This window comes from Jaculus jaculus, chromosome 6, assembly GCF_020740685.1.
Source record: "Jaculus jaculus isolate mJacJac1 chromosome 6, mJacJac1.mat.Y.cur, whole genome shotgun sequence".
Classification (NCBI taxonomy): Eukaryota; Metazoa; Chordata; class Mammalia; order Rodentia; family Dipodidae; genus Jaculus; species Jaculus jaculus.
Genome location: NC_059107.1, coordinates 116,224,812 through 116,250,657, shown reverse-complemented (window position 1 = coordinate 116,250,657; position 25,846 = coordinate 116,224,812). Strand labels below are relative to the sequence as shown.

Genomic DNA, 25,846 nt, shown 5'->3' with positions numbered 1-25,846 from the left:
ACATAAATTTTTAAATGTAAGAAAATGACTGCTATATTTCTGAAACTCTTGTGTAGGCTACTTAGGATGTGACGTGTAAAAATGAGTTAAATTTTAAAAGCAAATTAAATGGATTTCAAATTGTGCAACAGTTCAAGTTGATTTAACACACTATGTATTTTATTTGTAACTATTTTTCATACCAGAGGAAGACGTTACCCATATCACACATCTTAATGTTTCCACCGAAGTAGAAATTGTGATTATTAACTTCCCAAAAGGTGCAATATTCTTAAAATAAACATATTGGCAAGAAAAATTGTTAGAGAAAATAAAAAACATTTTACTTACTTGTAAACCCCTCTGAAAAACTGAATGACCCATAAAGTTAGCCAGCATCCTAATTAAAGCAGCACCCTGTAAGAAAGACATTTACAAAGAGAATTGAAACCAAGTGTGATACAAGCCGTTACTCACATCAATCAAGAAAAGTTCAAGCCATCCATGCTGTCCTATATTTAGAACACTTAAGAAGAAAACAATAACTCACTTACACATTATAATTGCATGTTTTAGTTTGTGTATGTGAAAATTTATTTAGCATAAAACTCACTAATTCAACATGAAACTCTCCCAAACATATTATCTCAAGAAAGAGACTAGGAGAAATCTCAGTTGGTAAAGAGCTTACACACACACACACACACACACACACACACACACACACACTTTATGTGATTATAGTACCAGCACTGGGGAGGCAGGGGCAGGAGCATCCCTGGTGCTTGCTGACCAGTCAGTATAGCCTACTGGTAATTTTGGGCCAATTAAAGACCCTGTCAGTACAAAATGTAGGTATGCAATCAATAAAAACATTTCAGGTAATGATGGTTAAGTCTGGATAGTCACAAAACCATATGTAAAATATCAATAAACTTTAAAGAGGTTACTTCAGTTCACACCAAGCAGTTTAGAGGTTACTAATGAAAAAATGTCTAAATATAAATGTTAGCCTAGTTTTTTGGAGAAAATTATTTTATCGCCATATATATATATATATATATATATATATATATATATATATATATATATATATATATATATCTCCTCATGGTCATTGTAAATGCACACAGTTCAGTAACTCCTTTCCTCAAAATTGTCCTTTTAATTTTTATTAGCATATATTAATTGTACATGTTAACGGGGTTCAGTGTGACGTCTGAGTTCATGCATGCAGGGCACTCCTATAGCAAGGAGAATCTGGGAGTTTCCTGTTGCAGGAAGTAGAGGAACAAGATAGCTCTTTTCCAATATCTAACACTTAAATTGTAAAATTGTTTCTTATATTCTGGGACTTTTTAATGCAATATACTCTTTACTTTAAATAATCACCATTAAATCAATGTCTCCAAAATTTTCTATCATCCCCAAATTGCCCCTCAAATGGGCATTTTATTCTCATTTCAACAAATAATGTACTAGGAAACCAGAGAGTTTGATGCCACTCCAGATAATCTTCCTCTCACACCTCTTACTCTTTACTTTCTTTTGGCTCTTCTTTACCTTATTCACACTTTTACAAGTCCATAAATCATAAGCATCTATGATTTGATCTGGGACCCAAGTTAGAATCCCCTTTGGAACTGCATCAACTCTGCTCCTTGAATTTCCTTGACAAGCTCTCCTCCTCTACATTTTCCAATCTAATCTACTGACCCTGAGGGTGGAAACTGACAGTTCTTCAGCAAAATTAACCCTTGCCACCTGGGGAGTGAGAGCCTCTCACACAATCCACTCCCACATTACTCCAGAACACAAGAGACATCTCCAGATGATTTAAATGCTTCCCTCCAGGTAATGATAACTTGGTCTCTTGTCGGGCTATAAAAACTATCAATTTGGCATGGTCTAATGACAAAAGAACACTTTCTAATCATGAAGAATGGACCAGTTTCTCTTATCTGTATTAAAGTGGAACAGAACACTACTAGAAAAAAAAACCTAGAAATACAATTGTTCAAAACTTATGTGATATCATTATTCATTAGTCATTATTGTTATGTTTTTTAATTTAGGTAAATTTTAGAAATTATATTGTTTAAATTTTTAATGTCCTCTGGAGCAGTGTATGCTCTGCTATATTTAACTAGCCTTTTCTTCCCAATATTTTTTAAAAATCTTTATTTCATAGAAGTCCATAGACAGATGGGCCTGCCAACAACATCGCTTAGCAGATGCATATGAGGCACCTTCTATGCATGGTTTATAACAACTTCTCACCTGATAACATAGGTATAGTGGCTACAGATTTCTTTAAAGCACATTGTTTATAATAACTTCTTACCTGATAACATAAGCAGAGTGGTTACAGATTTCTTTAAAGCACTGAGCTACTTTCATCATATCCTTAAAATATTTTCTTCCAGGGCTGATATATAGTTAGGTTGGTAGAGTGCTCACTTAGCATGCACAAAGCCCTGGGTTCAATTCCCAGAACTGCACAAACCAGGCTTGTTGATGGTGGTAATCCCATTACTCAGGAGATGGAGGCAGAAATATCAGGAGTTCTAGGACATCCTCAGCTACCTACAAGTTTAAGGCCAGCCTGAGATATAGAAAAGTATCTCAAAAAATAAAAATTTTCCTGAAGCTAAAATGATTTGAAATAGAGCAACCTATACTCATTTGTGATTCAAACTTCCAGGCCCAAGCAAACAAACTGGACATTTAGAATTATAAGTAGCTTTATGAAAAGGAATTATAATATTTATGTAGTTTATTTAATTTTGAGAGTAGCTCAAGAAAATCTATAACAATGGGCACTAAACAATTTCCATGGAAAATCTGGGATAATTAACTGATTGGCTTGAATTTTAAATTTTAAAAATTTATCATGAAATTATTTATACAGACTCATCAAGTCCATTCATCATTAATATTCTTTCTTTTCTTACTTAATTTTTTTTATTTATTTGAGAGAGAAAGATGGGTGGATGGAGAGAGAGAGGATAGGTACATCAGAAACTCTAGCCACTCCACTTTAAAGGAACTCCAGATACATGTGCCACTTTGTGCATCTGGCTTTACAGTGGTACTGGTCAATTGAACCTGGATTATTAGGCTTTGCAGGCAAGTGTCTTATCTGCTGAGCCATCTCTCCAGCCATAATTTTTTATTTGTCATGTAACTTTCTGTTATTTTTTAGTTTTATTGTAATAATTTGATCACATGCTGATACCAGAGACAGTAAATACCTCCAAAGAAATGACTTTATCTTCTCATAACTGGTATCATTTCTCTCTGGCCTGGCTCAAAGGTATAGTTCCCTTAATGTAATAAACGTATGAAAAAATAAAATAAACAATTATTTTCTATTCTTAAATATTAGCTATTCATTTAGGATAGATAATTAACTCATTGGTATACTTTAGTGATAAATAATCACTTTTGATGGCATACATATCTTCTTCAAAAAATTATCTTTAACATACATTTATTGAGTTGGGGGTGTATGGTCAAGACACTGCAGAATATGAATATGAATAGCATCAGTCCATCATCATCAAGGGCCCAAAATGGGAAGACTCCTAGCATAGAGAAAGAGGAAAGGAAAGGAAGATACATTAGTCTGTCCCAGAAGCAAAAGAGGTTATACTTGGAGGGATAAAGTTTCTAAAAAATGGTATTTCTGTTGTATCTGGAAAGATAGACATAAACAGAAAGCATCTATATGATATAACAGAAAGAGTTTTCACATGGTCAAGCAAGCATGATGGTGAAAAGCACCAAAATTATCCAGATGGACAGGCACAATGCCATATAATAGGGGAATAGATGGGAAAAAAAGATGAAGGCATTTTTGGAGTTGTATTAATAATAGAACTAAAGAAATAGAAAATAAAAGGTCAAAACTTGAGTGATACTCCAGGAAGAAAATAAAATAACCAGAAACCACTGAGAGATCTGGGGTGGGAGGGATGCAAAGATAGATAGATTAATAAATACTAGATGTGTTTAGACTTTAAAATCTAAGTGGAAGATAACATGAACACATATGCATATATTACCATATGTTAGCACATATAAGGAATTGGGTGAGTATCATAAAAGTGTCCATGTGAAAAACATGGGGTTTGAAAACTAGAAGAGTGGCGATAAAATTCAAGACTAGGAAAGAAATCCCTGGGAAAGTTAAAATTGAAGACAACAATGAGGTTGGTCGAAGTGGGCTTGAAGGCCATGAGAAAAGGCTGAGGCTAAATGAAGGAAACAGAATCCTATGATTTTTACTACAAACTCTGTATGATCTGCTCTTTAGAACTCATGACAGACACTTACTAAATATCTGTTAAGGAAATCATTGAAGAAATGAAATGAAAAGCAAAGGAGGATGACACATCGTGACAAAAAGCTAAAGGCAAACAGGGTATAAGTAATGTCATAGGAGACATGTTAAAACATTAGTGCTTCAGATCTCAAGGAAAATAATAGCTAAAAGAAGGACACAGTAAATCACATGTAATAAAAAACTATTTAAATACACATATTGGTATGAATGCCAAATTAGAAAACAGAAAGGGGAAAGATAAAATCAGAATACTCCCATAAGAAGTTCTTTCTTTTACTTTTTTTCATGTGTGTACACACGTGTTTACATTTGTATCATGTTCATGTGGGTATATATCTGTGCAGACACATATGTCCAAAATGTGTACATATAAAAACAAAAGGAAGTGCTTTTCGTCAGAAATGCCACCCACCTTTCTTTTGAGACAGGGTTCTAATTGACTACGTGGAGACAAGGATTCTTTTTGTCTCTGCTATGCAAAACTCCAGGGTCTTTTTCTATGTCTTTCAAGAAGTCCTTGGCTAGGAAGCCTTTTATCCTATACAGGTACATCTGCTTTAGGATTTGAATTGCTACAGACTAGGAGAAAGCAAGTAACCATATATCATTGTTTTAGTTTGCAGTGGAGAGACTGAAGCAATAGGATTAGATAATTTACTTAATATCCACAGCATAGTATTTACTAGAACTTATCTCTGTACTTGCTTCCATTGACTCAGTGGTTTAATTCTTTACCCAAAGAATCTTCTGAGGTAGTTCAATGTTCTAACATGATTTGTTAATGTAGAATGACTGATATGATGTAAATAAAATGTTAATTTTCTAAAACTACTTTTTTATTTGAGAGAGAGAATAGGCACATGCAGAAGTGTGTGCCATATTGTACATCTGGCTTTATGTGGGTTTTGAGGAATTGAACTCTGACCCCCAGGCTTTCAAGTGTATGCCTTTAACCATTCACCCATTTCTCCAGCCCTTATATTTTAATTTATTTCTGAATACAATTTGTTTTTAAACATATATTTATGTTAATATGTGAAGAACATAAAAAGAGAAAGAAGACATCTAATCTTCAATAACCTTCACTCATAAACTGCCAAATATAAGAGAACAAGAGGAAATAGAGGATGAAAGAGAGAGAGAATTACTTCTTTCAAAAAATCAAAATTAATCCCTGATTGCTCTATCACCCGTGCTTAGAATATTGGAGTCTTCTTTGATTTATTATATCCTGAGGCCAAGCCTCTACCTCTTTATGGCTGAGTTACTGCTTAATGACAGCCCCAGATGCCTTCTCACTCTCATGAAACTATCCAATGGGCCACAGAAAACTAATTTTAACAATTAGTTTAGAAGCATAATACCAGCTTAAGAGTCCTAGCTGTTCTATCTACTTAAGCAGTTAGGTGATTTATATATCTACACTTAGACTAAAATAGTAATAATGAAACAACTGTTTTATTTTGAATTAATAAATAACTGAAGCCTAACTTTTTTGGCAACTTGTTTACACTATTCATAAAGCACTTGGAATAGTGCTTGGTATATAACAAATTCAAGAAACATATGTTGCTATTTTTCTCTTCTTCACTATTTTCTGTTATAATTTAGGCCCCTGTATCTTAAAATATTCACTGCAAATGATCATCTCTAAGGTAACAACCAAGGTCTTCTGTAATGAAACACTGCCTTCCAACATTTTTTCCACAAAACTAAGAATTGGCTTCTACTCTGACTAAGCCCATCTTCTCATTACCACATGAACATTTCTTAGACTTCCATTTTAAGTCATGCTCTTACTTCAAGTACAAAGACATTCCCTTTCACAGGCAGGAGAAATGGCTTAGTGATTAACGTGCTTGCCTGCAAAGCCTAAGGAACCATGTTCAACTCTCTAGAACCCATGAAAACCAGATGCACAAGGTGTCACGTGTGCAAGGTTACACATGCACACAAGGTAGCACATGCATCTGTAGTTCAGTTGCAATGGCTGGAGGCTCTGGTGCACTAATATTCTCTCTTTCTCTCTCTCTTTCTCTCATAAAATTACAAAAAGTATGTTAGGTGTTGCATACATTCTTAAAACACAAAGGAAATTCATCTTATGATATGAAAATTCTCACAACTACATCAGCTCCCAATGTTCCTTCTATCTCCTGAAATCATAAATACCAGAAATACACAGTTTATCATATTGTTTTTCATAAATCACTGACCATTTCATATTGTATTCATCCTTGGAAACCTATATGTAGGTCATATTATTCAGGCTTACTATTAATAATTAATAGGTACTATTAATTATTGAGACCATAACTTTTCCATTGCTAATGAAAGACAGTCTCCACTGGGAGAAGTATGTCCACACACTCCTTGTTAGTTTCAGTTCAGCAATATAGATCATGAGATCACAGCCAAATCCAAAATATTCCATCTCCCCAGTCATGGAATTTAGTGTATTTTCTTCACTGGGACCATAAATTATTACAATGCCCCCAAACACATGTAATAAAAGAGAGTTGTCAGACAGATAAGAAGGTTAAAAATATGTCCAAGGATCCAGGGACAAGAAAACAAGGAACCTTAATGAACATCAGAAACAGCATTTGCATGAGCACCCCATGCAAGAAGTTTGCAATAACACAGGACTGTATCCTGAAATGAATGGGAATGGAAGCATAAAACTAAATGCAAAAATTTTAAAAAAATGGGATAAAGGAAACAATTGATAAAAACAAAATTAAAGTGCACTTAAAATACAAACAAAGGCCAATAAAAATAAGGTTCTAAAAGATCAATGTGGGAAACAGCATGTGGATGGGCAATGTTAGGAAAATAATAGGCTTGAAACAAATACATATTCTCTACTGAGAATGAGAATTCGAATAAAATGGATTTTTAGTACATTATAAAATATTAAAAATTATTAAAGAAAGAGAGTAACCAGAGATCACAAATTCATGAAAACCTAAAAGAACACATACACACAGGTTTGCATGCATGTATGTACAAAGCAAAACAAATTTTACATGCAAGTAAACATTTATGGAATATAGCATGTCACTTTCTCTTAGGCTGAGTAGGAACAGTCTTCTTAACTCTTTGACGATGCTGTGAGTGATGGTTTGAATGCAAAATGCCCTCCACTGACTCATACTTTTGAAGGCTTGACCCCTAATTGGTGACACTGTTTGGAAAGGTTATAGATAAGACTTTTAGGAACCTTGCTGGTGGAAGTGTGTCACTGCAGATGGGCCTTGTTTCATAGTTCAACCCTGTTTTCTGTCCTCTCTCTCTCTCTCTCTCTCCTTCCTGGGCTGAGTGGTGACCCAGGCTTCTTATTCCAGCCTGCCACATTAAAATTTGCCCTTGAAACTATAAGCTGAACTTAACCCCTTTCCTTCCGTAAGCTGTTTATAGTCAGGTATATTTTCCCAGCAATGAGAAAGTAACTTAATGCTATATAATATATTTGCAAACTGAGTATGGTAGAATGCAGTTTAATTTTTTTATGTTGTAATATATATGCATGCAAATACATATATTAGACTATCTTTATGTTATTATATACATATAGCTTCTATAAGTCCCACTTAGATAATTATATACTCATATAAATCCAACTTAGTATATAACATGTGACATATATAGTACAAAATATTATATGGAGTGATATAAAGTTTATAACACAAGTTGAATAATAGTTTAATAAAACTTCCATTAATGCAATTCACTGCATTAATAGTTTAAAGAAGTCAAATAATCTAAACTACTTAATATCTCTGAACAGACATTTAGTGAGAATTGGCATTCTTTCAAAAATAATGATATCTCTTAACAAATTAGGAGGTGAAGGGAATCCATTAATATGATTAAGGCTCTCTTCCAAAAATGTACTCAGTAATGAAGCATTATATGAAATCATAATAAAGTTGGAAATAAGAATATATTAATATTATATTCAAAAGCACAATAAGACGGACATAGTGGAGCATGCTTTTAATACCAGCACTTGGTAGGCAGAGGTAGAAGGATCACTGTTGGTTTGAGGCCACCCTGAGACTACGTAGTGAATTCCAGGTCAGTTTGGACTATAGTGAGACATTACCTTGTAAAGGAAGGAAAGAAGGAAGGAAGGAAGGAAGGAAGGAAGGAAGGAAGGAAGGAAGGAAGGAAGGAAGGAAGGAAGGAGGGGAGGAAGGAAGGTAGACAGCACAATAAAATAAATGAGCTAACAAAAGAAATTCAAAGCAATAAATGAATGAAGCAATAAATGAACAATATTCAGAGATGACTTGAAAGTTATCATGGAAACCCAAAAGGACATATGAAATCAACAACAGATGAAGCAAGGTTGCTGGACACCAGGTCAATAAATGAAGTAAAAAATAGTTAATATACATAAGGAAGGAAGAGAGAGACCATGGTGCAGCTTCCATGAGGTTGTCATGTATGAGGGGATGCAGCTTTGTTGCTGTGTAGCTGTTTGGGAGTTACCCAAACTCCTGTAAGTCACCCCAATACACTTATTGTTTGACCAAATTGGACTTTGGTGGAATTGTGCTTTGTCTGTTGTTGAGGACCTATTGAGGTAAACAGACAGTTGTTCATATTTTCCTGGGAAAATTAATGCAGTAATTCTCAGACACTACTTTCTTTCAAGCTTTTAACATGGCTTACTGAACCACTATTTTCAGAGACTCGGACAAAATGTATCAAGATTTCACAGGAATGAGATTAAGTTACTGATTAAAACTTATTGGAATAAAGCCAAGCGTGATGTTGCACACCTTTAATCCCAGCACTCAGGAGGCAGAGGTAGGAGGATCACCATGAGTTTGAGACCACCTTGAGACAACTACATAGTGAATTCCAGGTCAGCCTGAGCTAGAGTGAGACCCTACCTTGAAAAACCAAAAACCAAAAACCTAAATAAATAAATAAATAAATAAATAAATAAAACCATAAACAATAGTTTATATGTATTTAAGGAATTAACTTACAAAATTCTTATTTTACCACAGCAAAGATAAGTTCAAAGTCTTTCAGTGTTCACAGAGTAACCACATAAACAAGCACAAAGAGTACTGAAAACATGTAAAATACTGAAAAATTATTCATCTTTCAAATATTTTTCAGAATTTTCTTGATCTGAAAATCCTTGTGGATTAAATAATAGTAAGCTTTAAAATAAGAATTATCACTTTTGATTAAAGAAAAAAACCTGTAAGATTTGTGGTCAGGTGCCAGGCAGTAATGTTGCAACAGGATAAACACATAAAAACTAAAAGACAAGAATAAGGATTGCACAAGAGAACCATGCTAGCTGAGAGATGGTTTGTTGTTTCTATAGTAATTTATTTATTGATAATTTCGTACATGTATATAATATATTTTTTGATCATAATAACCTCCCATTACATTCCCCTCCTCATTCTCTTCCCACTGAACCCCTTCTTCCCAACTAGTCATTGTTCTACTTTGATAGAGAGAGAAAGAGAGAGAGAGAGAGAGGAAGGATGAGAGAGTTGGAGATTATTTCCCACACAGTTTAATTAGGGTCATTTGCATTAGCATGGGTAGAGGGTTCTTTGCTGAAGGTAGTACAATTTACAGGTGGCTACACTGCTGGAGAAAATGTGTCCTCTTCTCCTAACAACCATTAACTTCTCATTAGCTACTCATCAAGCACTGCTTTCAATTTGGTCAGGGAAGCTTCCTTGTGCAGTTGGTAGTACTGGGGAAACTCAAAATTTGTCAAAGTGCTGAGAATAAGTAGCTCATGAGTGTTCAGTTCTAAATGAGACATTGATATTACATCCATCAAAGCTCAGGGAACACTGTGAAAGACTGGCAGAAAGAATGTGAGAGCCACAGGATGGGATGAACTGTAGAACAATGCCATCTTCTAGAGATGGCATGGCCAGTGCATTCATGACCTCTTAGTAACTGCTGTTACCTTCCTAAGATCTGCACAATATTAGGCTCATCAGCATCCTGTTGTGGATGGTGGAGGAGGAATTGAAGTCTCCTTTCCTCCCTGAGGTGGTATTTATTACTGATATACATATGGAAATGGGGCAAATAATTCAACAAACAATACTGGGATGATTGACAATACAAACAAAAGTCAATTACATTTGATATCACAGCAGAAATGACAACAAATATTCAAGTAGATCATTAAAGACCTTTTTTAGAAAAAAATATATTTTATTTGTTGTATTTATTTGCAAAGAGAGAGAGAAAGAAAGAGGAGAGAATGAATACACCAGAGCCTCATGCCACTGAAATTGAACTCCACTGTTGATGCACCACTTTGTGCATCTGATTTTATGTGGGCACTGGCGAATGGAACACAGGAAGTTAAGCCCTTCAAGCAAGCACCTTTAACCACTGAGATATCGCTCCAGCCCATCTTTTATTTCACTTGTTTAATTATATGTTGATTGATTTTTTTTTATTAAGTACAAACTTTGTGTGGACACATCATCTGTTGGTACCATCATTTCCATCCTCCCTTCCCCATTCCACTGAGGAAACATCCTCAGTGGGACTGCTGGTGTTTACCATGGGGCCTTGGGCTATGAGTTGTGAGAGCAGAAGTCAGTCATTATGGGAGGAGAATGGCTCTGGATATTCTCCCACCCTGTGGTTCCTACAATCTTTCCACCCACTCTTCCACAAAATTTCCTGAGCCATGTTGGGTGTGCTTTAAGTCTACTTTAGTGTTGAGATCTTAGCTGCTTCTGGGTTTCTGCTTTTGTACATTTTGAGTATCTTTAGTGTAAGAGCTCAATTTAAAATACAAAAATACTTGGAGAAAATGGAAAGGCATGGCTTTATGAATCTGGCCTAACAGATGAAACTGACAGTGGAAAGAATATAACAAATGGGTAAAATGGGCAGGTAAACTCAAACCTTAAAAATCCACAGCCAAACCAAAGCAAAGCAGTCAGAGATTGAAACAAAGGTGGACAGAGAAGAAAGTAAGTACCTACTGACTTCCATGAGGAAACACTGACAGGAAATGGATGTTTCATCCTACACCTCAACTTTCCTCTAGCTGTCCAGAAGGTCTACACTGTGAGCAGCACTTCCACATGAACACAAGGGCATGAACAGAAAGATGCTGTTTGCTATCTTGATATAATTTCTTATCCTAATTTCAGTAGTTGCTTGTAATAAGAAATACTAATAAACTTATTCCATGAACATGGAGACAGATTTAAATCTTCCTTCATTCCTGTTTTATGGGAGTGAAGATAAATGACAGACGATGAGTGAAAAACATACGAGTGAAGTAAGGTTCATTCTGTATGATAACAGGATTTCTGTTGCTGTAACAACATATGCCTGAGAAAATCAAGCTATAAAAGAAAAGGTTTATTTCATTTTACAGTTTGAGATGTTTTAATCCATGATTTTGACAGCTTAGTTAGGGGTTTGTGGTCAGGTTACACATCATGTAGGAAGCACATGACAGAGAAAAACTATTCACCTCCTGGCTGGGAATAAGAAAAGGAGGTAAAGAGGGGTAGGGAGAAGAGTTGATACCCGACCACTTTTAGTAGGTGTTGCTTATAGTGTGATTGTCAAGCCCTTCCTTCAGCATCTTCCAATAGTGCCAGGTGGGCTTTTGGAACATCCTGGATCCAACCTATAACAGTTTGTCTAACTTTTACCTCCCAGAAGAGAAAGAGCAACATGGGATAGGAAAGGGTTAGGGGCCCTCAGTTCTAATGCTTGTTTTGTTGGAACAAGATACATAAGTAAGAATATCTAACTATATGGTAGTTTTGAGTGAATGAATACCTGATATTATTCTCTGTACGTTTGGCATTTAAAAATAGCAAATGCACTTCTTTGGGAAAGTTATTAACCAGTGCATGTTATGATTAATCTCATTTCACTCTACTATGTTCTGTGTAAATAATACCCTCTTAAATTTTATATCTGTTTGAAAGGTTTCTAATATTTTTTATAGTACAGTTTGTATTTTCTTTAAAATGAATTTATCTTATAGAGGAAAATATGAATTAAATTAGTTGGATACTTCGTATAAACCTTGACACAACTATGATCTATGAAAAATAATTTATTATAAAATTCAATCAGGAAGATAGCTCGGTGGATAAAATACTTGCTGTGCAAGCATGCATACAGGAGTTTGGATCCCCAGATCTCATGGAAAGCTGCAGGACAGTGTAGCTTGCATACTTATGGTGAGAAGGGAGGTGGTAACAGGAAAATTTGCTGACCCAAGTGGTGATGAATGAGAGATAGCCTTAAAAACTGAGGTAGGCTCTTGATTTGGCTAACTGGTCCCCTCCGTGGAATGGGACCCATAGCTGGAGCTGGGAAACAAGTCAGAACCATATCCAAACCTGAACCTGCTCTCTATTGTCAAGCTTACACCAATCATGGGCTACAAGAGGGCCTTCACCTACTAAATTCTCTATTAAAAAAATAAGGGTCATCCCAATTGTCTGGTGCTAACTTTACTCTCTGTTGGAGAACCTGCTTCTCTTTTTCAGATAGATGCAGATCCTAAGAAGAGAGCCACCCCATCATACCTCAAAGGGGCCCCAGCTGAAACTAAGTATAATTGGCAAAACAAGCAAGGGTGCTGTTTTCTTGGTGAACTGGGTACCAGCACAAGGGTGAGAGAGATAAATACAAAGAACAATCAAATCCTACCAAATCAGATATCCAGAGGCCCCCAACACTTTATCACTGAAGCAGACCAGAAATGAACCCAACATGGCTCAGGGAAATTTTGCAGAAGAGGGGGCGGAATGAATGTCAGAGCCATACCTTGGGCCATAATATGCAGAGACATTTCTCCTACCCATACCTGTGGGCTAACTCCACAATGCATGACCCCATTTACCTCATCACAGAGGGGCCAGGAGAAGGGTAGGACATGGAGGAGCCTAACAATGGTACCAACTTGACTGAATTCACTGAGTACAAAACCAATTAATAAAAAATGATGCAGATAATAAATACTTTAAAAAAACTGAGGTAGAAGATGAGGATTGACATCCAAAATTTAAATTTGTCATCTGAGTTACACACACACACACACACACACACACAGTTGCACATGCATGTTCACACTCACAGACAGGACCATGTGCATACATCCACAGGCCAAAAAGTAAACTTATTAGTGAAATTATTGTCATTATTATTAAAACATGAAGCCGCTTCCATTTAACTATGTAACCAAATGTTGTGTTTATGAAGTTATGACAAACTTTCAAATATGTGACTACCTAGTGTTTGATTATTTGTTACAAAGATGAATATTTTCATTATCTAATAAAAATTTTATTCCAGGTTAATGCTATTTTCTAATAGTAATATGTTGGTCTCTGAAAGGCCCAGGCATGAGGCCTAGTGTTTCTAAGTCATCGTATGCTCATCTTCCTTCTCATCCCCTAGGGAGGAACCAGCAGGCCTGATCCTTCCACAGCACCACCTACCTGCTGGGAAGGAGCCCGGCATCTGGTGCCTAATGTGCGGCTCTGGGAACCTGGCAGACTAGTGCCCCTGTGAGAGGCAGTCGTTGAGGAGGTAATTGGTATACATGTGCGGGTGAGCATACCCTCATGAGTTATGAGGCAGTCTTCATAGTTAGTGCACTAAACTTTGCTTCTATAACGAATACTTACTTGTCGACATCTCTTCATTCCCTTTCTCTTTCCCTTCACCTTCGGTTCATCGGCAGCTTTTGTATTTCTGAACAGGGCCTAGCAAGCAGCATCTGCGGCTTTTATATTTCTAAAGGCTTGTGCCCCACCCCCACTCTCTGCTTTGGCCTGTGAAGGCAGGCCAGCTTTTTCTGCCATTATGAAACTTCCCCTGGATCTGTAAGCTTCAATAAATATTCCTTCCTCCATAACTATACCTGGTCTGGAAGTTTATCTCAGCAAACCTAAAACTGTCTAATGAGCTGAGATGAACCTAACCATGTGGATGTTGATATTTTGGAAACTTTGTTTTGAAAAAATATGCATAGAGTTGATGCTTACAACTAAAGGTGTCTTCTGGAGTGGTAAACCAAATTTTATGGACTATGCAGATAAAAGTTTAAAAATTCTAAGTACAGACAGCATTAACATTCAAGGCTAGGCTAATAAGCTTGCTAAGAGGAAAGAAAGACTACAGGGGACTTCACTGGAACTGGGCTACTGGCATAAGGGCTGGCTATGTCCTGCTGCCCAGGCCCAGAGAGTTTAATCAAGGTTAAATTTGTAATAGACTAATATGCTTAGCTAGAGATATTGGATTAAGAGATTTAAAATTTGTGGGTTTTTTGTTTTGGTTTTTCGAGGTAGGATTTCACTCTAGCCTAGGCTGACCTATGGAATTCCCTATGGAGCCTCAGGGTGGCCTGAAAGTCATGATAATCCTCCTACCTCTGTCCCCTGAGTGCTGGGATTAAAGGCATACACTACCACGCCCAGCTGAGACTTAAGATTTTAAGCTAAAAAACCTCAAGCAAGTTAAAATTACAGACACTAAGACTAATTTTAGGTTATGATGGTTCAATATACATTGTTTTAGTCTCTCCTTGCTATGCCTTATACCAGTTAAAAAATGTTTACTCTATGCCTTTATATGTTAAAAGTGTTTAACTTGTTTAATTTTACAAATCTTAATATCTCAAATTAGCCAAGAATGTGGAGACCTTTAAAATTAAACCAAATACAATTTATAATATATAATAGTTATAAATCTCATCTCAATTACAAAAACAAAAGGGGGAATCCAACTTAAAAAAAAACAACTAAGAAAGACATTATTTATACTAATTATGACATTATTTTCCCTAAATATTTTATTTTTTCTAACAATTTATAATATGTGATGATTATAAATCTATTGGGAGCCAGGGGCAAAATGTGGTAATTTAAATAAATGGCCCCCAATATATTCAATTGTTTATCTTAAGGTTTAATGGCAGGTTTCCGATTTCAATCTAAAGATATACAAGATGTGCCTAGCAGGAGTTCCTAAAGTGTACTGTGACATTTGGCTTTAGGCCTGTACTTTTAACGTCTAACTATCCTTCATACTCACAGCTTTAAAGTAGCTCCTGAGAAAGTTCAAACTGTACCTCCCTTTAAGATTTTGGGCTTGATCCTTACCCTAGATACAGTTTCACCTGTTAGATGCTCTATATACTAAGGTTAAAAGTTAGAAGTCGTTTGGAGTGTCATGTAAATTTTCAATGGATTTGTTTACTTCTAAAAAATATAGTAATAGTCAAAAGCATTGGGAAAATACATTTAAGAGATATTTGGCACAATGATCATATTTCCTTAGATCTGATTCAATTACATTTAGAGATTTTGTCTTTACAAAATAACCATCTTCTGTTTGATATAGCTAAAGCTGCTGATGACTTCATATCTGCTTTTAAGTCTGCCTTGCCTAGATAGAATTCTCTCATTTCTTAGATAGGAAGCTTTGCTGCTACAGGTGTTTGTCTTTTACTCATTCTGTGTCTGCTGCCCACACTTGTTAAATGCCATTTAAGATCCTTTATAGATAGCCATACAGAAGTACATGGAATACAGCGATGGATCCGACTCCAGCTTCCTGAGGACAGTATCTTAAAGCCCCTGCAGAGGCTGGTAGTCAAAGACAGGTAAGAGTCTCTCGAGTTAGGTCAACCTAAGACAGGGCAGGAATGATGGAATGCATGTACTGATGACAGGTAAGGCCTAAATATCATAGAGGACAACCTAAGACAGGCACAGTCTTTCTGCACCGAGGCCTGGAGGACCCAGTTCATAAAAATAATAAATAAAAAAGAGGAAATTGTCTAAAACCATTTGGCTAGCCTTGTATCCATAGCTCTGGGCCATTTGACAACAAGACTTTAGCATCTACATGTAAGCAAGATTATACACATTCAGTGTTACTGATAAGAGCCTGCCATTCTTTATGATTTATGTTTATATTCCTGAGATCAAAGGGTTTGTTTGTTTCCCAAGCTTGAGATAATTTTTTATACTGAGAGTAATTAAAGTACAAAAACTCTATAACAGAAAGGAGATTTTTGATAGAAACTTATGTAAAGTTCATGGAATTTTTGTCCATGGGAAAACTTTGTAAAAAGAAAAAGACCCATTTGGGTACGAGTGAGAGATCTAAAATATCTGGGCTTCCCCAGTTGATTGCAGTACAGTTGTCCATACAACCTTAAAAAATTGCTCAGCCACCTTCCCCTTCCCTGTCCAGCTTTTCCCAATGTTTCCTCTGGGCATTTGGGTCCCGTTTTACCCTACTAATTCCAATATAGATGTGGGATACATTCATCCTTCCTTCTGTACTTTCAACACAACTGAGCCCAGTGCTCAATGCTGCCCACCTTTTGGAATGGCTTATGTTTGTGGAGGTGGGATGGCCTATAACTTTCTGTCCACCAATTGGATGGGTCTTTATGCCCCAGCCACCTTAATCCCAGATATAGATATCATCCCTGGAAATGAGGCCCTCCCTATGCCTTCTATTGATTATATCAGAGGGAGACCTATCTCCAACAACAGCTAGATTTCCTGGCTGAGGTAGTCCTACAAAACAGGAGAGGATTAGACCTACTAAAGGCCGAAAAGGGAGGCGTATGTTTGTTTTTACAGGAAAAATGCCACTTTTATGCCAATAAATTGGAAATTGTCCATTGACAAGATTAAGAGGCTCCAGGAAGACTTGGGGAGGAGTCAACGGGACCTCCAGAAGAGCCTGCTGCAGACAGGCTTACATGACTCCTTACCCTACCTTCTCCCTCTACTTGGACCCCTCCTCCTCCTTCTCCTTCTCCTCCTCACTGTTGGGCCTTGTGTAATTAACAAAATTACACAATTTATTCACCAGCAGCTAGAGGCAATAAATCTTCATCAGGTCAAAGTACATTATCACAGTCTGGCAACTCAGGAATTAAGTTCCTCAGATGAGCCACTGTCACCTCCTCTGCCCTCCATGTGACCAATGACAGGTAAGATCCCTAGAGGGGGACAAACTAAGACAGGCCATGGAGTGGGTTCTCAACGAGCTAAACACCTGGTACTAAATGACGGATAAGATTCCAAGAGCGGGACAACCTAAGACAGGGGCCACGATGACTAATGCTCTTACAAAAACAAAAGAGGAAGATGTTGGGCTCTGAACGGCCCAGGTGTGAGGCCTAGTGGAACTTCCTGAGCCTAGATAAAGTTTGGTGACCTGTCTCTGGCCAGCTAGGACTCAGCAAGACACCTAATGGCTTCTGGCCTCCCACTTCCGCATGGCAGTTGCAACTAACATTTCAATAGTTACAGTTTACTATTGGCCCTTACATCTCCCCCCCACCCCCCCATCCTAAAATCCCAACCTTTGTCCCCAACATGATATAGGCAGCTGCTCATAGCAATAAAGCGGGTTTTTTTCTGTGAGTTCCTGCTTCGAAAAGACTCCTGACTCAGTGTTGTGTTTCTCTGGTGGCCAGGAGCGGTTTCTGAGTCATCGTATGCTCATCTTCCTTCTCAACCCCTAGGGCGGAACCAGTAGGCCTGGTCCTTCCACAGCACCACCTACCTGCCCGAGAAGGAGCCCGGCAGTAATAAAAATACTTATTTTGTTTCTTGGGGATCTAGTGGGAGCCTGAAATGCCTCAAAGAAATAACAGTGTTAAGTGAGTGAAAGGAATATAATTTTGTGTTAGCAAACTCAGATTATAACCAATTTAGGAAAATGTAAATATACTTTATTCATAAATTCATTGTTTAACTTAATACGGCAGGAGGTAAAAATATATATAATTGTCAATCTCATTTGTTTTTTTTTTTAATATCAGCCAACCAATATTAACCTCGTTACTTAATATATAATAATTGTTCCTTCTCAGGGTAAGACTGTGACAGATGGATACCCATGGGACATTAGTGTATTAATAATAAAATAACATAAATAACTACTGTTAGTAATCAAGGCTAACCTACTACAGAAACAGGACTTTTAAAGAGGCAAGAATGCTATTGTTCTAACACTTATTACGTAGTAAGATTTTATAAGTAGGGCTGTATATACATTTTTAAAATATATTTTTTTATTTATATATTTATTAAATTGAAACTGAGAGGGAGAAGGAGAAGAAAAGAGAATGAATGAGAAAGGACATGCCAGGGCCTCTAGCCATGGCAAACAAGCTACATATATGTATCCCACCTTGTGCATCTGGTTTATGTGGGTATTGGGGAATCAAACATGTGTCCTTTGGCTTTGCTGGCAATTGCCTTAGCTGATAAGCCATATCTCCAGCCTGTATGTATATTTTTAAATGCAAAATACTTCCCTAAATTCTGCCTAATATAAAAAGTGATATGCTTCTCCATAAGTGATAAGACTAAGTTTATCTGAATGATAATCTTAATAATTTATTAAGCAAACAACAATATATTGTGTATTGAGTGTTATTTGGTCATTTATCTGAAAAGTGGTATATAGCACTAATCTAGAATAAATTATTTATTAATAATCATATTGTTTAGATAATCCAAATATTCACTATTTTAAGTTTTAGAGGGATTTTATTAGATTGTAGACAGAATTTATAATGCTTAAGTAAAGGACAGGAAACAGAGTGCGCAGAGCTCCTGCCCATGAAAAGTCAGGAGTGGGTAAATCACCAAAAATTCACTTTGCGGCTGATAATCAAATATCAAATATTTTAAATTTTTTCATAAACAACCTTAAAAATATATTTGGTAACATGGTTAAAGGAAAACTTCCTTTTTTATTTCCTATTGTGTTCTATCATAAATTTGTTATAACATTGAAGTTTCTAAAATAAGATCAGCATATGTAGTCCATTTAAAGGTTTTAATTTACCTAGTAAAATAAGAAAATACTAATGGGAATGAGACATATATGAGAATAATCTAGTTCTCCTTTATAATTCCTCTCCCAGATTCTGGTCCACATTGTCCCTTATCTTAAGTAATTTAAATTTATTTTAGTTGCCATATAAATACATGAAAATTTGACACATTAATTGGTTAATGCAATATTTTGATACATATACATTTGTAATAGTTAAATTTGGTTAAACTTACTTGTACAAATATTATTTCTTCTCAGAGAAAATTTATTCAATGTATTTTTAATCTATCTTTTTGAAATGTGAAGCTAATGATTATATCCCTAATCACTCTATGTTTGTCTTTCTTTCTTTCTTTCTTTCTTCCTTTCTTTCTTTCTTCCTTTCTTTCTTTCTTTCTGTCCTTTTTTTCTTTTTTTATGGTTTTTCAAGATAGGGTCTCACTCTAGCTCAGGTGACCTAGAATTCAGTCTGTAGTCTCAGGGTGGCCTCAAACTCACAACAATCCTCCTACCTCTGCCTCTCAAGTTCTGGGATTATAGGCATGTGCTACCACATACAGCTAATCACTCTACTTTGTAACAGCACACAAGACCCTCTTGCTCCTAAACAACTTATCACTCTTTCCCCAAGCTTTTCCATTCTTCCCCTGCTTTGATCTCTATAACCTCTGCTATTAACGAGTTTGCTCTCAACTTCTATGAGATACATATTTTCAGATTCCATATATGAAATTACGTAGCATTTATATTTCTGTATTTGGATCATTTCACTTAAAATTATGAACTCTAATGCCATCCATATATGTCTTTGTGTGGGCATGTGTGTATGCATGCATGTATGACATTTTATCTGAATACCAATTAATAGACGCTTTAGTTGTATCCATTTCTTAGCTATTGCTGACAGTACATGGGAGTACAAATGTCTGACATTTATTTATAAATAAATAAATGAAATATAAATATAATATATATAATACATATATATTATATATAATATATAAATAAAACAAATATAAATATAAATATAATATAATATACATATATTTTATATATAATATATATAAATAAAATAAATATATATATATATATAAAATGAGCTAGAGCTTTGCTAGAGGAAGCAGGTCTCTGAGGGCTGACCTTAAGTTTAATAGCCTGGCCCCACTTATTAATAATTCTCTGATTCCTAACTCTTGCTACAATGTGACAAGCCAAGATCCTGCTACTGCTGCCTGCCATGCCTTCCTCACCATGATAGAATGTATCTCCTTGAAACTCTAAGCAAAAATAAATCCTTTCCTTATTTAAGTTTCTTCTCATGAGGTATTTGATCCATCAACCCAAGATCATATAGTAGTTCTGTTTTTAAATTTGCAAAGTACACCATCTTTTAAAGGATTATATAAAGAGCTATCTATGTATATCATTTCATGAGCTATACATAGTATATTTGGCTCCTTCATGTGAAAATTCCTTATGCCTAAAATGACATAATTTCCTAAGATCAAAGTCATAACTTCCTGGGGTATGAGTCTAACATCACAATTTTAATTTTATTTATTTAAGAGAGAAGGAGAGAGAGAGAATGAGCACACCAGCATCTGTAATTGAAATCTAAATGCTTGCATCACTTTGTGTGTTTGGCTTTACATGGGTACCGGCTTTGTAGGCAAGCACCTTTAACTGCTGAGCCATCTCCCCAGTCCCAGTATAATAATTTAAAATATAATTTAAAATTTTTTTCTAATGTAAATTAGTATTACAACTGTTGCCATAATTGTTATATAACAATTGTTTTATATCTATCACAGATTAGTCTGTTTTGTCCTGACAATATATATATACAACTCATATCTGCCATACTACTAGAAATCAGAACAGGAGAGCCATGTTTAACATTTTAAAGCATGGCTAGAACTCAGTGTTTAGCTGTTAAACAAAATAACTGAGTAACTATGGTAACAGGTAATAGGTAACAAGTGAAACACTGGTATTAAATGATAGGGAAAAAAATAGTAAATAAGTATAACAGCAGCAATATTTGGAGTAAATAATTTCTCCTGTTTTCCAGAGACAAGCCCAAGAGAGATGATTATATGAAACTTGGTGCAAGTATTATTATTGATCTTTTTTTTTCTATTGCTTATTGTGGTAGTTTGAATGTATGTCCCATAATAGACTCAGATGTTTTATTAAAACTTGGATTTACAGCTGCCTTTCTGGAAGAGGTGTCACTAGGAAGGATCTGATTCCAACTTAAAGGAATGCAGAACAGTATGAACTCTGGAGGGGGTCCTGCTGTTTTCTGTCCCTGTATACTTGCTTGAAGTGCTGGCTGTTTGGTGGTGTCTTTCTCTCAGCTTGGATTCATGAATGGAAGCCAGCTTCTTTCACCATTGATAGAAGTTCCCCTTGGATTAGTAGACTGAAATAAACCTGTCCTCCTATATACTGTTTCTATTTGGAAGTGTATCCCAGCAACATGTAGCCAGCTACAACTCTTATCCTTTCCGATTCCCAAACTCACAATTTTCTTTCATAACCTTGCTTTAATATTCTAAATATACATTCATACTTTTCTAAATAGTTTCATTTAATTATAATTGTCAATTATAAAAAAAATCCTTTGCTAATTATATTAAAGCCATAAAGAAAACTCAGATGCCTATGCAGAAGTACAATCTTCACTGTTTTTCCAAGCTGAAACTGCCAACTAAACAATATGTAAGAAGATATTTGGAGAAAAATAAATTGGCAGAGGGTAGACACTGTATAATGCTCATGTTGTCATAGAAGGTTTATTTGCAGGTTATGAGGAACAGATTTTATAACATTTGTGAAATGTCTTCACAAACTTACTTCTAAAAAAGTAATTCTGAGTTATTTTGTGTCTTCAATAGAACATTTAGAATCACTGTCATCAAAACAACATAAAATATCAATTACAGGCTTAGTAACCAAGCCAACAGAGGCTAGAATCTTGAAGTAATGTTTCTGAATCTTGTACAAATAGTTGATGAAAAATAAGTAATTGGCCATTGTATATGTTGCTAAGAAAGGGGAATTTTAACAATAAATTATTTGGAGAAGTATTCTTAAGAAAAAAAAAGATCAATGCAACCAAAGGTACACAAGAATGCAACCAAGGTGCTGAACATCTTCAGTAGCATGAGCCCTGTGCAGCGGGAGCATGATGTGAGGGTGTGAAACAGCATGCAGAGCGGGCATGACACCGAGAGACTGAAATAACCACGCACCCTGTGGGAAAAAATGCAGGTCATCAGAGAAGATTCAGAAACTGAGTCATTCTGAGCAAAATGAGAACCAAACCACAAATTCTTTTCAAACATGAGAAGGTTTTATGTGAGTTAAATATCGTCCGTTGATTTTCAAGTCTATTTAGAGTCAACAGTCACCTTGGGTAAGATGATAGAAATGAAGACAGCTGAGCAGAAGAAAGGACTTCTTTGCCATGAGATCTCTACCACTGGCCACAGCCTTCAAAGGCACACATAGATTGCCCTTCAGAATGTTGTATAGCTGTGTCTTTCAAGTTGAAACATTTTATCCCAGAGACAGGCTCATTAGAATGCTCCAAAATTCAAACACAGTCTAGTTAAAGCTGAAGGAATAATAAAGACTGAGGACCTCACATGTTTCAGAAAGTTGCTGAAACTTACAAGATTCACAAGGTCCTTCACCAAGGTTAGATAAGGATTAAGAATGGCATTGGATGTGAGCTTCAGAAATGTAGTTTTAAAGCCAGGAGTGGAGGGTGGTAGTGCACACCTTTAATCCAAGCACTCAGGTTGTAGAATTAAGAGGATCACTGTGAGTTCCAGGCCACCCTGAGACTTATTCCAGGTCAGCCTGGGCTAGAGTGAGACCCTACCTCAGAAAGGAAAACAATGAAAGAAAAAGAAAGGAAGGAAGGAAGGAAGGAAGGAAGGAAGGAAGGAAGGAAGGAAGGAAGGAAGGAAGGAAGGAAGGAAGGAGGAAAGAAAGAAAAGGGAGAAAGAGGGAGGGAGGGAGGAAGGAAGGGAGGGAAGAATGAAGGAAGGTAGTTTCACTTTTTCTGGGGTGGACTTGTCCATGATGCAGCTGCCTTTGTGTTAGCATGTTTCTGGAAGTAACCCCTCACCATACTCCTGTAAGAAATCCCAATTTGGAGCAATCATTTCTTTGGTCTGTATCAGTGACCTACCTGGGAGCTCCTATCTCTTAAGAGAATTTAATGCATCAAAAAGATAACTTGAATCAAATAGTTATGATGTTAAGAATTTAAGTACCAGGGATGGAAAGATGGTTAGCCGTTAAGGTGCTTTTCTGCAAAGCCTAATGACCCAGGTTCAATTCCCTAGTACCCACGTAAAGCCAGATGCATCTCTCTCTCTCTCTCCCTATCTCTCTCTCTCATTCTCCCTCTGTCCCTCTATGCTTGCAAATAAATAAATAAAATTTAAAAATAGAAATTTAAGTTCCAAAATGCTAGAAAGTAAAATGCTTTGTATAAAGATCTTTCACAAACAATTGTACAAGAAAATACTAGTTTTGCACACTGATTTATCTCCACATTTCTTTTATTCTTCCATTTATCTCAGCCTTTATTAGTAGATTTACTCATCTAAAATCTTTTGCTACCATAGTTCCATAGTTCACTGTGTGATTGCTTTGTTCCTTTGTGAAGAAGATAGTGACTTAAAAATTCCCAAACCTTTTTATATACCCTATCTATCTCTTGTTTTTCTCTCTTACTATTTTATAAATATAAATATATAAAAAGCACACTCTATCACTGCATAAAACACAGGAAATCCAGTATAGTATCTCAAGATTCCATATGATTATATAAATAACAAATCCAAGGCTAAATTTAAATAATATCACCCTATGGTATACCAGAAAATTGTGTTATTTCATTTTAATTAGACAATTCATCTATTTACTTATGCTGCCTCATTTTTTAGGCTGGAAAAAGTTAATATTTTTTGAAATGTCTGACCTTAAAATAATGACAAAACAAGTAGCTTTCTGCATATGGGTAGAATATCTTACATATTTAGAATAACATATACATCTAAGGAGCAATGTTATTTCCTTTCCACTTTAGAGATTCTAGACTTATAAACTTTTTTCATAAAACATTGATTTTTAAAGTGACTTCATTTTTAAAAATTACTTTAACATGAAGTAAATTAGAGCACACTGTCTATATGTTGATTTGTGGAAACATCCATAGCCTATTATTGGTCTAATTCAGAAACCACAAGATTAAATGTGCCTCACTACAGTGTATGTGTTGGGTGGATAAATGCATCATTGGTCCTGGGCTTTAAAAGGAGATTGTATGGAAAATGAAGGAAATTCAAGTCAAGAAGGCTTGAGACTTAGAGGTCAGTTCTCTAAAATCATGGACATACTTTCCACATGAACAAGATTCACTAGACATAACCATAAATAACTCTGTCCTTCATGTGGGCTCAGGACTGTCTCTTTTTTTCCTGTGAATGCCAGGATGTGCCAGCTGCTTACTCATTCAGACAAAATGTCGCCAGGCTTCCTCTTACAGCCAAGCTTTATTTAGCAGTGCGGCCGAGCTTCTCATATGTTCTGACGCCACAGACAAGGACAAAAGCCTAGTATATTTTTTCATTAAGCACCCATATGAGGAACTCTTCAAGGATGGACTCACACAAAAAGCTGATGAGATTATTTACACAGACGTGCTATCACTGAGTTCAAGTACAATATTGAATAAAGACACACTTCTCAACTCCACTGGGCTATAAAACTGAATTTAACATCCTCCTAGATCCTTAACAAATAAGATGTGTATTACAAGATAATACTGACATAACTACTGTTTTGATCATTGCAATTCATCCACAAAGAAAATGGACCTATTGCACCCTATACTTAGTTTGGCACCATATATATGTAAAGAAACACATTTCATCTGAGGTAAGAGCTTGATAGTTGGGTGACATTATTTTTTAAACTTCTTTCTTGGATGTACTTATACATGGTATGATTAAAATTTCCTGGAAGGTAAGAAAATTATTTTTCTGTACTAATATTCAAAGGATAAGGGAAATAATTGCTTGAGTAAGATTTTCTCTGTCTGCTTTCTAATATGATGACTTTCAGGACAAGTCTGAAGAAAGAAGGAAAATGCCTATATTAAACCACCTTTACCTGTTCTCAAGAAAATATATTAGCCACTTCACATATCCCACTGATAAATGGACAATCTTTTTCCTTGTGTTTCTCCAGAAGGCACATGTCATAACCTAAGTGAGTATACTTTTGTGCTGCAATGGAGAGTGTGTCAGAGAAGATCTAGAGAAGTCAGCCAATGAGGGAATGCTCATGGCCTCCCTGCTTTGGAAAACAAAGACAGCTTTGTCTCTGACTTTTGGGTTTTGTTTTCAGAGTGGCAAAGTATAGACGTAGTCTGTCCCTAGAGAATTTAAAAACTTAAAACCATGATATCCAGAGAACTAAAGCAGCAGACCATTCATCTTGAAGCAAACACTCCTGACAGTGATCAGAGCAAAAAGAATCAGTCCAAGTTTTCATGTCAAGACAGCAAATGCAATCTTAACAGAATGAATTTTGCAAGTCCGTATGAGAAATTCATTGTTT

General features: G+C 35.9%; 1 protein-coding gene across 1 annotated transcript in view; it reads right to left on the bottom strand.

Annotated features, from left to right (window-relative positions):
- The window catches only part of Trhde (thyrotropin releasing hormone degrading enzyme), a 441,021-nt gene that overhangs the window by 153,995 nt on the left and 261,180 nt on the right, over positions 1-25,846 (bottom strand). Inside the window, exon 7 of the mRNA XM_004650112.2 lies at positions 331-396. Within this exon, the coding sequence (XP_004650169.1) occupies positions 331-396 (66 nt within the window). The remainder of the gene's footprint in view (positions 1-330; positions 397-25,846) is intronic.